The sequence below is a fragment of the Cyprinus carpio genome, chromosome A5 (genome assembly GCF_018340385.1).
Source record: "Cyprinus carpio isolate SPL01 chromosome A5, ASM1834038v1, whole genome shotgun sequence".
NCBI lineage: Eukaryota > Metazoa > Chordata > Actinopteri > Cypriniformes > Cyprinidae > Cyprinus > Cyprinus carpio.
Genome location: NC_056576.1, coordinates 31,303,635 through 31,318,978, shown reverse-complemented (window position 1 = coordinate 31,318,978; position 15,344 = coordinate 31,303,635). Strand labels below are relative to the sequence as shown.

Here is a 15,344-nt window from a genome sequence, read left to right as displayed (position 1 = left end):
AAGATGGAAAGAAGGGAAGATGACAAAATTCTGAGGTTAATATGGTGTTAGAGAAGAAGTTTGGGGAGAAGTGCAGATGTGATGTCAGTTTTCCAAGAAATCGAAACAAAATATTCCAACATGTATTTTTTTCTCATCAAGTCTGAAGCATTCTACTTTATTCCAAAATGTATGTATTATTTATTTTTTAATACTCAAAAAACACAAACACATTCAGACATATAAATAATACTTAAAAAAATAATTATGGAATCCTGACATTTTGGTATCTGAGGCAGTGTGAAATAATAATAATAATAATAACAACAAAAACAACAATTATTATAGAAATTATAAAATTATACGAATACTTAAGAATAATAAATGCATAATTTATAGTAATAATTATTTATTTTAATGTGTAATAATTATTATTTATAATAATAATTGTTTCTATTATTTCATACCACCTCATATACCAAAATGTCATAATTCCATAATTATCTGAGCATAATAATAAAAATAATAATGATAATAATAATAATAAATAAACAAATAAATAACAACAAACAAATGACAAAAATCAATATACTAAATTATAATTATTATTATACTTATTATTGTACTATATATATATATATAAATAAATACACACACACACACACACACACACACACACACACACACACACACACACACACACACACACACACACACACACACACACACACACACACACCCCACACACAGGTGCATCTCAATAAATTAGAATGTCATGGAAAAGTACATTTATTTCAGTAATTCAACTTAAATTGTGAAACTTGTGTATTAAATAAATTCAATGCACACAGACTGAAGCTACTTCAGGTCTTTGGTTCTTTTTTAATTGTGATGATTTTGGCTCACATTTAACAAAAACCCACCAATCTCAACAAATTAGAATACTTCATAAGACCAATTTAAAAAAAAAATATATATATATATTTTTAGTGAATTGTTGGCCTTCTGGAGAGTATGTTCATTTACTGTACATGTACTTAATACTTGGTAGGGGCTCCTTTTGCTTTAATTACTGCCTCATTTGCATTTTTTGGTCTCTTGTTTCTCATTTTCCTCTTGACAATACCCCATAGATTCTCTCTGGGGTTCAGGTCTGTTGAGTTTGCTGGCCAGTCAAGCACACCAACACCATGGTCATTTAACCAACTTTTGGCGCTTTTGGCAGTGTGGGCAGGTGCCAAATCCTGCTGGAAAATGAAATAAACATCTTCAAAAAGCTGGTAAGCAGAAGGAAGCATGAAGTGCTCCAAAATTTCTTGGTAAATGGGTGCAGTGACTTTGGTTTTCAAAAAACACAATGGACCAACACTATCAGATGACATTGCACCCCAAATCATCACAGACTGTGGAAACTTAACACTGGACTTCAAGCAACTTGGGCTATGAGCTTCTCCACCCTTCCTCCAGACTCTAGGACCTTGGTTTCCAAATGAAATACAAAACTTGCTCTTATCTGAAAAGAGGACTTTGGACCACTGGGCAACAGTCGAGTTCTTCTTCTCCTTAGCCCAGGTAAGACGCCTCTGACGTTGTCTGTGGTTCAGGAGTGGCTTTATAAGAGGAATACGACAACTGTAGCCAAATTCCTTGACACGTCTGTATGCTTTGACCTCAGCCTCAGTCCATTCCTTGTGAAGTTCACTCAAATTCTTGAGTCGATTTTGCTTGACAATGTCTCGTTTGGTTGTGCATCTTTTTCTTCCACACTTTTTCCTTCCACTCAACTTTCTGTTAACATGCTTGGATACAGCACTCTGTGAACAGCCAGCTTCTTTGGCAATGAATGTTTATGGCTTACTCTCCTTGTGAAGGGTGTCAATGATTGTCTTCTGGACAACTGTCAGATCAGCAGATCAACTACTTCAGTCTGTGTGCACTGAATTTGTTAAATACACGAGTTACACAATTTGATTTGAATAACTGAAATAATTGAACTTTTCCACAACATTCTAATTTATTGAGATGCACCTGTAATTTCACAATAAACAATAAACAGATTATTAATTTTATTATTATATGTTTTTTTTTTTTTTTTTTTTTTTACATATTTTAAATCATATATTACATAGGCAAAATAAATAATTAATCATACTGAATGTTTGTTTTGTGAATATGCAACACTTTTGGTGTGAACAGGCCTTTAGTTTCTTTTCATCCTTTCCCTTTGACTCACTGCTACTATATTACATTTGCATTTTCTTTGCACTTGTGAAAAAGGAAATAATGCTGTAACTCTACATGTGTGTATATATATGTGTGTACTGAAGAGAAAATGATATACAGCAGCTGCATCTGCACCACTCAAGCTGCGGCTGTCCTTCACGACTCACTGCTCCTCCACCATCTTTTCCTCTCTCCCCACCACCCCCTCTCCTCCGCTATCGGCCCTTCCTCTGTCTGACAGTGGGTCAGAACCACAGCCATTAGTTTCAGCATGACAGCAAGATGCGGGTTGCGATATAAGTCTGTCACAGTGCATGATAAATAAATGTGTGTGTCCAAAAACAGCCGATGCAATATGCATACAGGTGTTCATCTTACAGACAACACTAAGACATCCTGAATGAATCATTGCCCAGAAACATAAAAGGGAAAGAGGACATATTCTTTCAACTGATGGAGAGAACGTGCTTTTATCATTTGACTACAACCAATTTCACCAGTTTGATATTTCTTAAATTCCTAGCCAACACAGCAATGGGTCTAAGAGTCGATTTACCTCCACGGCCGAAGTTGTTGAGGTCATTAGGTCCTCCAGAACCACTGTTAACAGGCAGACTGGTGGCCGGCCAGGAGTCAGCGAGCCATGGGTAGCCCGAATCACTGGCATTCAGCAGACCAGGGCGACTGCAGGAAGACAAAACATGCATTTGTCACTTGAGTTTACACAGTTTGAGCAATGAATTTCCATAACTTTCCAACTCATTTGTGATTATTGGATATAGATTTGACAGATGAATTTAATAATTGTGAACCGGTCTGACTGAAAAGAAGAATTCATGAGTGAATTCATAAGCTCTACATGGAACAGCAGCACATGAAATATTTATATGTATATTCAGTACAGAAAAAATGCTAACATTTATTAAAATAGAATAATATATATATATATATATATATATATTTAGGATATATATATATAGTATATTATATATATATATATATAATATATACACACATAGTATATATATGCTGTTCCATATACATATATATATAGATATATATACATAATTAGATAAATTTGTATAGGCTCAGTAAAGTATAGCAAAATAATAAAAACAGACCAAGAATAAATTACTAAACTTCAAAATAAAGCAGAACGAAATTTTGACCAAAAATGTCAAGACATTACATTTAAATCTAATGCAAATATGAAGCTTTTATGTAATGAGTCTGGTCTTTGTTTGTCTGTCTCAATCTAAGATTTTCCAACAGAATTGAAAAAAAAAAAAAAAAAAAAAAAAACAAATTAATTAAAAACAATCTGCAGGGAGTCAAAATAAATACATTGTGTATGACATTCTTATGGCATCTCTTTTCAACAGCAAATGCTTATTTTTCTAGGATTTTCCTAAGGGTTACCACATTTTCCAATGTAACATCTATTCTTATTTGATAAAACACTAGTAGTATAGCAGGGCTCATAGAAAAATATATATAAAAGCCTAGTGGTTAGAGAGTTTGACTCCTAACCCTAAGGTTGTGGGTTCGAGTCTCGGGCCGGCAATACCACGACTGAAGTGCCCTTGAGCAAGGCACCGAACCCGCAACTGCTCCCCGGTGCTGCAGCATAAATGGCTGCCCAATGCTCCGGGTGTGTGTGCACGGTGTGTGTGTGTGTGTGTGTGTTCACTGCTATGTGTGTGCACTTTGGATGGGTTAAATGCAGAGCACGAATTCTGAGTATGGGTCACCATACTTGGCTGTATGTCACGTCACTTTCACTTTCATACATACCTTTAAATCTGGAAATTCTCAGAAAGCTTTGGGATTTTAAAAGACAGCATTTTTAATTATGTCTGCGTGCGAAAAACAAAGTAAAACACCCTTCTGTACATGCCGAACACACACCCTCAATTAAACAGATCACCCTCACTATAATACACCATCTTTAGCTCACCGAAACTTCTAATGTTTTTACAGCACACTCCTCCACATCTGACCAACCATGCGTGTGCACAAGCCCACACACTAGGAGGTTCATTCTAACAGGTGTTGTGTGTCTTCCCAAGGCTGTGTGTGGCATAACAGGCATCATTAAGGACTTTAAAGCTGTCACGGGTGAGTTCTGTGGGCCATTACCACCACTTTACTGTGCAATCACCGGCGGGGTGCTGCTTGGTTTTGCCTATGGGCAACAGATGCAGAGGAGAGCTTGTGTTTTTACCCCATCCCTTCATCTGTGCTGCTAAAGCCACACTCCCTCTACAAAAATTGCTGGGTTTTTTTCTATCAGAATGAGCGCAGCAGATGGAAATAAAGAGCCATTGGTTGAGGAAGTCGGCTGGTGGAATATAACAATTAGTAGGAATGTGGAGAACGAAGTTAGTGGAGAGGTGGGAGTAAGTGAAGGAAGCGCTCAAGGACGCCTTCATTTTTTGGCCCCCACATCGCTCTGTATTTCGCCTCTTCATCATTGTTAGAGGAGCCAATTTGTGGTCATGGTTGGGGGGTGGGAGATGGAGCGAATGCCGCGGTACAAAAGAAGATTTTGCAAAGAAAAACAACAGCCATTATCGAGCACAAAACCAAGAGGGGACATTTTCAAAAGCAAGTGAGGTCCAACACATTAATGAATAATTATAATTAATAATTGATATTGTTATTTGTATTATTTACAACACAATGGGATTATTTTAATGATAATTAGTCATTATAAATTTACAAAGAAAACAAAAAAATAAATAAGTGCATAAATGAATAAATGAATGAATATGATTAAAAATATTTCTGAAATTTTATACTGTAATTTCAAAGTCAGTAATTTACTCCGTAACGTTATATTTTGTTTCCAAAAAAAAAGTAATATAATAAAAATAATCCATAACTAAAATAGCGATAATAAAATGATATAATAATAATTAATATACTAATAATAATAAGAATATATGAATAAGAACTAATAATATTAAATAAATAAATTATTCATTAACTACTTTTATTACAAAATAAAATAAAACAACAATAATAGTTCTATTAAAATAAATAATATTCTTTTTAAATTAAATAGATTCTGGAATTAAAGTTCAGTAATTTAAAGTATCAATAATAATAATAATATAATTAATAATAAGAATAATAATAATATTATATTAGGTATTTATTTTAAAATGGCTTAGCTAATAAACATTCACACAGTGGTAAAACAAAATGACAAACAAACAAACAAAGTCCATGATCCATTTAGGCAAGTTAAAAAAATACATTACATTTTTAAAATGGCTTAGCTAATAAACATTCACACAGTGCTATTTCTGTTTAACCAGCCATATTTTTTTAAAAGGTAAGTTAATTTTTTACTTGCAGTTTGTATTAATAATAATAATAATAACAACAACAACAAAGTAAGTGTACCATCTTGCCGCATTATCTACACCACTTTAAGTGGGCATTCTTACTCAAACATGCCATATTTAAAACCTATACTATTCCTTTGTAACTTATAAGTAACTTAAAAGAAAAATTAAATAGAATATAGCTGTAAAAAGTCAAGGCTTCTCTGACAGCTGCCATGTTGAACATTGTGATATCTCCTATTCATCTGAGCTTGTTTGCCTGGTGTACAGTCTGTGACACAAACACCCCACTCCAAATAGTCTCTTTTCTTTCTCGATTTTTCTCGTCTCCTCTCACTCCCGCTCTCTGTGCAAGTACATTTGCCCTGAGGTGGCTCGTCTCCCCCAGGCTGGGGGCAGTACATTTTGCCCTAGAGGTTGGTCCCGTCATCTCCCCCAGGCCTGGGGGGACAAAACAGTGTGTGGTTTTTGGAACGCCGGGGGGCCGGGGGACTTATATCCCAGGTAATGGTAGTGTAGCAACCCGGTCGCTCGCTAAGCCACAGGTTTTAATAAGACCCAGCAGGCCCCGAATGAAGGGTCTGCAGCTGAGGAGAGCGAAGCGGGACCTGCACAGACTAAGCGCCCCTGATGGTGGCAGCTGAATGACTGTCAAAACAGGCCCTCGGGGGGACGAGTCATTCAAATTGATGGCTCCTCCTCAGACATGTTGACTTCTTATAGGGTAATACGTTGAGAACTACTCATACCTTCCCCCTCAGCCTCTGCCTTTTTTCTGTCTGAAAAACAATCCTGCACCTCTCACCCTCTACCTCCCCCGAAATGCCTCTTTTTTACTTGTTTACAGTCAGGTACTCTCTACTTGCTGTTTTTGTTTTGTTTGGCCCTCAGGTGATCTTTATGAGTTACATTTCTTTCTCTCAATCTGTTTTTCAAGAGTTTTTTTCTCCTTCCATATTTAAAAAATATGTTCCTGTCTTTGAAATAAATGTGCATGTTATTTTAAAAAAAAATTTTCATTCAATTTTAAAAGAAAATATATTATTTAAATGCCTTATCAAAACCATAAAATAAAAAAAATTTAACTCCCCAAAGTAAGAAAAATGTAACTGCGACTTTATTTCTCATAATTGTGACTATGTATGACCGCATTTTCTTTTAATTATTATAAATAAATAAATAAATAAATAAATGAATACATACATACATACATACATACATAATTGAAAAATAAAATCAAAATAATAATATTTTTATTTATTATTTTAAAGGATTTTGTCCTTGTTATGTAACTTTAAAGGAAAAATTGATTTCTTTCATGTTTCATTAAATACATTTAATTACTCTGTTCCAGAGTTTTATTTCTCATAATTCTGACTTTCTGTATGACTGCATTTTTTATACTGAATTTTTAAATTTTTTTACATGTATTATTTTAAAGAAATTGTCATTTTTTCCTTCTAATGTTAAGATAAAAAAATAAAAACAATCATTCATCAATCATAACCACATCCACTCCACAGTAAGAAAAAAAAGTAATCGCGACTTGGTCTCATAACTGTGACTTTATTCATGACTTCTTATTTTCCTATTTTTAATATTACTTTTTTATATAAAATATAATAAAAATTTATAAAAATATATATATTTTACATTTTTACCCTCCAAGGCAGAAATAGGCTACTTCAATTTCTCCAACTCTGAAACAACCTCTCTTCTGAATTTCCTTTATATCATTTTATGTGGGCAGGAAATATTAACCAATAATATCATAGTCTTATATTTTACAATTAAATCAAATTCTGATAAGTTCCCAAGAAAAGAGAAAAAAAAAAGAAAAAAAAAATTATATATATACATACATATATATATCTATATATATTATATAGTGATATATATTATATATATATATATATATATATATTATATATATACACATATATATATATATATATATATATATATAATATACATACACATACATTCACACTGTATATATATTTAGTTTTTTATTCATTAATATATACAAATGTCCATGTAGTTACTGTACCTTATACTACCCAGTCCTTTCTTGCATAACTACACTCTAAGTGCAGGTACTGTAAAATAAAGTGTAACCAAAAAATTTTAAAATAGCCTACACAGTAAAGTTTTACTGTAGGGAATGCAATATCCTTCAAACTGAAGAGCTGGTAAATTGAGCTCACCAGAGAAAAATGGATGTTTCATGAGTTTGACTTTGATTTCTCAGGTAAACAACCACACGCATAGTGTTCCAGCCAGTCCTCTCAGGGATCATTTGTTAGTGTGGGTGATGAAGATGTTGACTGTCCTTGCATTCATCTTCTCCCGTGCGAGATGATTAGACTGAGAAATATCGTTTTAGCGGGCATATCTTTGCCCTGAAATCACCGGGAGTGGAGCCAGGGGCCTCATCCCAGCCCTGAATCCCTCTCCTCAGACAGCGAGAGTGTACTGTGGCCTTGAGACCAAAGAGATTTGATTTGGCTCCCTTTTTCCCTGCCACGCTCCTAGCAGACACACCAACAACTTTAAAATAAAACCTAAAACAAACCCAGTGAGAACAATATTAAACAAAACCATTGAGCAATATTAATCCCAATCTTACTCCATAAATCAGGTGGGTTTTACAGGCCCACACACCCTCCAATACAGCAGCAGAAAGACAGGACCAGGAGAGAGAGAGACCCAAACAAAAGCCTGCGCATTAAATTATGCTTAAGGCATGCTGAAACATGCATTTGCTTTTCAGATTTACACTGGCTGGAGGATGCTGTCGCTTTGCCGCTTTTTTATTTGTGCACAATAAAAAAATTGAATATACACACAAACATGTTCATATAAACATATAGATTTGAAAGAAAGGAAGGGAAGGAAGAAAGTGCCTTGAAAAAAAGGACAGAAGAAAGAATGCAGCTAGGAAAAGAAAAGAAAAGAAAAGAAAAAAAGAAAAGAAAATGGAAGAAAAGAAATCGCAGAAGAAAATTAAGGAATTGTGAGGTTAAGAAAGAAAGAAAAAACATATAAGGTGGTAGATAAAAGATAAAGTAAAAAATGAATTAAGAAAAAAGTATAAGAGAATTAAAGCATGTAAGAAAGTTTCCTATTCATCTTCCATGAATCATTGATTCTGTGATCGATTAAGCATAATTCTTCAGTACGAGCAATTTGGCAGCAGCCAATGAGGAGCTGCAGAAACAGATGGGGCTTCATTTGCTATTGTCTCATTAATGCAATAAACAAAGACTGTAACAAATGAACACACTCTCCCATCATCTCTCCACGATCTTTAGTCACGGGGATTCACTGCAGAAGAAAGATCAAGTGTTCTGATTCATGTAGATCATCTTCACAGCATAAACCCACCGAAACGTACAGAAGATTTCAATAAAACTTCCAGTGAAGCATGTATATAGAATGCATTATATTACGGTCCTGGATGTTGACTGGTCAATACATAATACAAAATATACAATACAGTAAGAGTTGTGAAACAACTGTTCACATACTGTCACTGCATTGCATTCTGTTATTAACAATGTTCCGATATAAGACGACTGAATTTATTCAATAAAATAGTTTTTTTACATTAATAATTTGAATATAAAAATAGTACATATTTACAAAATATATTTATAAAATATTTACATTACAGCTTTTAATTATTATGATTATATATATATATATATATATTAATCTATTATATATCATAATATATATATATATATATATAAAAATTCTTCTTTTTATTTAATATTATATGTTTAAAATGAGATAAAAATATCAGTAACTTTGTTAACAAAAAGTAGTTTATTTTCTAAAAGCAAGACATGCTAGAATGTACTTTTTTAACTATATAGAAAAATATAGTAAAATGTATCCTTAATGCATTCATAAAGCAACACAACAGCTTATAATTATTCTAAACAAGTTAATATATAATATAATATAATATAATATAATATAATATAATATAATACAACAAAATAAAAAATAATATAAGATTAAATTGAGAAGAATAAGGCATTGCGAATAGCTTTATAATGCATTTTATACCTCATAGTATTCCCAATAATGTCTGTCTTTATTCAGATCTACAGAGGTAAGTGCTTATCTCTGATCTCTAGGGTGTTATATAGCTAAAGACAAGGTATCACTATTAAAAAAAAAAAAAAAAAAAAGAAATACAATTGGACGTCCTCTTTGATTAGACAGGAGACCCATGGGATCTGAATTAGAATCTTCAAACCAATCAGCAGAACTTGACTTCCTGCAGGGAGAATCGAGTGACACTGCTGGGGCTTTAATTCCAGCAACTGAAACACCTTCAATCCATTGATACAGCGACAGAGACAATGAGAAGAAGTGTGGGTGTGCGGAATTAATACAACAAAACTGGATTTGCTCTGTCAGGTGTGATAAAAGACACCTGGACACAAAATAGACAGACCTTCCATTCCTGACTGACCTCTTCTTGCAATCCAGCAGGTAACTGGTGTCATTCAAACAAACCCTTACTCTCCTTTACACCCCCTAAAAAAACGAGGCCCGCCGAAAGATTCCAGAAGGGTTAGTCTAGCCTCTCCCTGGGGTAATTATTTACACAATAACAAAACATCATACACAATCCACCCACCCATCAGATGACACAGCAAAATTAATCACTGCGCTGCTCTGTTCTAAGGCGTGGATGAAGGGAGGGTGTCTGACAAATGATGAAATAAAACCCCTCTCTGCTTAAACTGTTCCTGCTAATTCTTTTTGGGGGGTGAGATTTATGAGCGGCTAGCCGTCCGTGAAGGGAGATGTGCGGAGATTTGTGTGCGTACAGTATGTGTGTGTGGCGTGACAGAATGCAAGATCTATCTATCCATCTATCCATCTATCTATCTATCTGTCTGTCTGTCTATCTATCTATCTTTATATAATTAATATATGATTTCATTTAATATTTTAATATAATTTATTTAATTTGAGTTGTTTAACAGTTGTTTAACTAAATATTTTACATTATTTTGACTAAAAATAATTTTATAAATAAATTTTTTGATTATACTTATTCAATTTATATTCGAAGTATATATAATTTTGCCAAGAAGCTTAAATATAATTTATTATTAATAATTTAATAATATTATAATACTATATGAATCATATTATATAGTCTAAAAAGTGTACGCACATATAATTAAAATATTATATTAAAATACACTCTGTGTGTGTGTGTGTGTGTGTGTGTGGTGTGTGTGTGTGTGTGTATGTAGTATATCTATATATATATATATATATATAATATATATATATATAATATATATATATATATATTCTAATACAAAATATAATATAATTTTAAATATTATATTTTATATTGTATATACTATAAATTATATTTGTATATAACCAATTGATTTATGCATAATATTGTCTTGATCACTGATACAGATCATCTTGGGGTCATTGAACACTCACAAAGTGGTGAGTATCAACAATAAATCTGGTTGAATTATTTATTTATATTTGAAAGGGCCATGTTTTAATGGTTATGCAAAGAATTGTTCTGCACTGATGGACTCTACTGTGACTTTTAGAAGGTTAATCAAGCTGTTGACCCATGAGAAACAGTTGTGTGTCGCAAGAACCCTCACAGAAACCTATAGGAACAACCTTATAATAGTCTGCAGTGTCTCTTAAGATGTACTTCTAACAGTGCAGGAATGGCATGAACCCCCAAAAAAGCAGAATATGTGTTGAAAAACAAATCCCTTTAAAAGAAAAAATTTTTTATGACCACCCACCAGACGATGAACAAAAAAATATGAATGATTTATGGACTGGTCTTTGAAGGTTAAAGGCAGGTGATTGGCACAAAGATAATAACTAGCGCTGTTTTGTGGCATTCCTAGAAAAAACAAAAAAAAAAAAGAGAGAAACGACAAAGCGGACGACAGGAGCCTTACCTCCCGTTGCTCATCAAGCCTCCATCAACACGCTGGAACGTCACTGGGGTCAGAAAGAGGGTAGAACACAAAGAGAGAGAGAGAGAGAGACTGAGTCATCGTAACAAAATAACAGCAAAATCAACCTCTTATGCATCACTCTCATAATTCACGATTCTTTAAACATGATTCCAAATGAAACAGCTGGAACTGATTAAGAATTAACAAGTCTCCATATATATGTGCCATTGTATTCTTACACAAGTGAGAGAATTGTTTAGAGCACACAGTAAATGAACATGCAGAATGAATTGATGAACTCAAAGCATATTTGTCATTTTATCTCCACAACTTCCTATTTTCTCTGGGTTTTGCCTCAATATTCTAAAAGAAAGTGATTTAAACAAAAAGGAAGACAGAAAGGATGGATTATTGATAAAAAGAAGACTAAATCAGGTGTCTTTATTTAGTAAGTATTCGTTTCGAAAACACTTTCGTCCCAAGTGACTCAATGTGAACAATTCTGAAGAATGCTTTTGTCCATTTAGAAAACACTGATGCATTTTTCTAAATATCTTCTTTTCAGTTCCACAGAATTCAAAAATGCATACAGATTTGGAATGACATGAAGGTGAGTAAATGAATAAAGAAATGTTCCCTTTAAGAATGTCCAAGCATGCCCACTTATTCAACAATTATCACATGAACTAATCCAGAGTGACTCCTGGTGTGTACTAACCATGTCCCACCCTGCAGAGAATCTGAATTAGATCAGTGACATTTTCTCTCCACTGTTAACAATCCATCACCTCTTCTGTCAAACAGACAGTCTAAACATTAAATTTGATGAACACTAACCATGTCCGTCTCTCCTCTGGGCCTGCTGTTTGTTGGGTTTATTTGCATTTGTCGCTAATTCCAGAATCTGGCATTTCAGTAAATTGAGAACAAACACTGAAGGTATTTTCTCTCCCTAAGGGACTCGTTTTATGTGGTGCTATGTGTGGGTCTGTTAAGTGCCTATCTACAATAGGACACATTGCTGGTGCTTTGATGTGGCACGTAGACTGGCGCTGGTCTCGGCTTTAGGCTGAGCTCCAGATAAGCACTCTCTCCAATATGAAAACTGATTACTCCTCTTTAATAAGCGTTTACTGCGGCATGACAAAATCAGCCGCATAAAAATTCCATCAAATCCTTCCTTCCCATGCAAGCACAACTTGATTTAGCCTCGCGGCGATGACAGGTTTAAAGAGGAAAGTGGATGTTTGTGTGAACACACAGCCTCAATTAAACATACTGCTTTAGAAAAAAAAAAAGGCTTCATGCAAACATCCCATCATTTCAGAATCGTCTGTCTTTATTTGTTCTATAAGGCCTGAAACGTTTGCATGGTTTGCAGTGAACCATGATAATCAGACAAAGATAATTTGGTTCCAGGACACAAGAATAAACCAAAGATTCTCACATGGTGCAAAAAGCTGCCCTGGCTAGCATGGGCTGCTGCCTTCGTGAGCGTCACGCATATGGGGTCTGGCATGCCGGTAATGCATCTGAACGCCACACTTATCTGCTCGGCACATGGGAGCAAGAAACCAGGAAAGATGTGGACCCCTGGGAGTCGGCAACCTTGAAGCCCACTGAAGCGGTGGTGAGGAGAGACCACTGGAGTGCATTAAAATGAAGTCGAGGGATATCGAGGGCATACGACTTGGACACCTGACTGTTATGGTCTTATCTTGGGGAAAAGTGGAGTGCAGCAGTGTCAGCTTTTGCAGGGGGACTGATTTAATCGGTAATGAAGTTTGGAGCGAAACTCTCCTACAAGATAAAAGCACTGCTCAATCTGCACACAATCCCCAAGAGACATGGAGGGAACCTGGGCTAGCTGAGTTAATTTTTTTTTTTCGTTTTGCTTTTTTTGTGTTATCAGTTCACAGTGTGATTGTGGCCGACCGTGTGACTGGATCAGGTCATTACTGGTTAACCTCTGGTAGGCCTGTGAATCTCCCATATATCACATAAGTTGCGGACAAACCAACCATTGAATTACAAACAAGTCTCTGATATTGTGAACATAAAGTGGAAAATCAATGGCAGTGTGACCATATTTCAGAATGGGATGATATTTGATGTACAGAAAGTCATGAGATTGGTGGCAATATGGCTGTGTTTGGAATGGCATACTATTTGATTTTATGCCGTATATAGTATGAATACTGTATTTACTAAAAGGTGCAATAATGCATGCTTCACTAAGTACAATATTCCACAATGCAATGCACCGAATCATTTAATATCAACCAAAACCCAAATACAAACAAATTAAAAACAAATAACAAATAAAAACAAAAAATATTAAAAAAATAAATAAATAAAAAAAACAAAAAAATATATATCCCAAAAAAAAAAATAAAAAAATAATAATGAGAATAAAAATAACAGAAACAAAAAAAAAAATTACAAAAAAACAAAACAAAAAAAATAAAAACTCAAAAAATTAATAAAAACAAAAACTAAAAAAATAAAAACAAAAATTAAAATTTAAATTTTAGAAAGACCATAATAGAATATAAATAATCATAAAAAAAAAAAGATTTTTAAAACCAGCCCATGTACAGTGCATACTAAATAGTATTCAGTAAGTTAGTATTCAATTCCGAACAAATCCTGTTTTTTTAAACCCAGATCTGTGTCCATCATTTTTGTACTGGTTAAAACAGAACATATAGAAGCATATATCACTGGAGGGAAATGAGAAAACCTTCAGAAAACATGCCGACTACCTCGTATGGAGGGAAAAATTGATTCCCACATGTAAGTTTGTTCAAGCGGTTAATAACAAAGACAGGAATGAATCAAAGAGTGGAGAACTCAGGTAGAGAATGAAAACAATTCACAACACCTGCACAAACAAAAAGTAGAACAGGAGAATAAAAGGAGGATAAAGATGAGATGGAAAAACCACATGAGAAGATCAGCACAGGTGACCACCACTGAAAACATGACCTGAAGAAAAGGACAAAGAAAAACTAATGGAGAACTGCAGGATCCTGAAGCCCACAGATCTTCCACCTGACTCTGTTAGCATTAGTAAAGACATGTAAAAATGTGTTTATTCACAGCCAAAAAAATCAATGTTTGCTACTTGCACTTTAGTTTGACCTTGAATGTTATTCTGTATTTGTTAGTAATAATAATAATAATAATACAATTATTGATCATCTGTCCATAATTTGGGTTTGAGAACCTTACAGCCAGATATTGATTTTCTTCCCATATTGAGATGACAAAGTCAGGTGGAAAGTTGAATCATGGGAAGGGATACTTGACTGTGTAAAGGAAAGTAAGATAATGCAGGAAGAAGAGATGGGGGTTTCAAAAAGACAGGACAAATGAACAGTACCTGCAGGGGTGAAGGTGAACGACTGAACTGCAAAAACAAGAAGACAGAGAAGAGTGCGTGTTAAAAAGCCAGCAGTGCTCAGTTGGGCTTTGGAAGGTTTGTGTGTTTCTGTCCGTGTGCATGATTATTCGCATGCATACTGGAGTGTGTTCGAAGGTTTGTGTTATGCCAGAGTCAAGACAGCAAGACAGCAGCCAAAGGAATGAGACAGTCTCACACAGAAGACACACAAACACTTTGCTTTTCAACCATGGGAAAGCACATAATATAACTCATTAATGGCAAAATGTGTACTTTATTATTATTATTTTTTTTTATATATCTACAATTTTGCTTCCAAGTACAAATAAACAGTTGAAGTACTTATAAAATAGTCAATTATAATGTAGAATTGTGTTTTTTCTTTACCCTCATGTTGTGTTCTGG

At 34.2% G+C, this 15,344-nt stretch overlaps 1 protein-coding gene across 1 annotated transcript in view; it reads right to left on the bottom strand.

The window, feature by feature from the left end:
* The window catches only part of LOC109111957 (roundabout homolog 2-like), a 64,743-nt gene that overhangs the window by 16,676 nt on the left and 32,723 nt on the right, over positions 1-15,344 (bottom strand). The window contains 3 exon segments of the mRNA XM_042757413.1: positions 2,759-2,886; positions 11,534-11,576; positions 14,919-14,945. Of these exon segments, the coding sequence (XP_042613347.1) occupies positions 2,759-2,886; positions 11,534-11,576; positions 14,919-14,945 (198 nt within the window).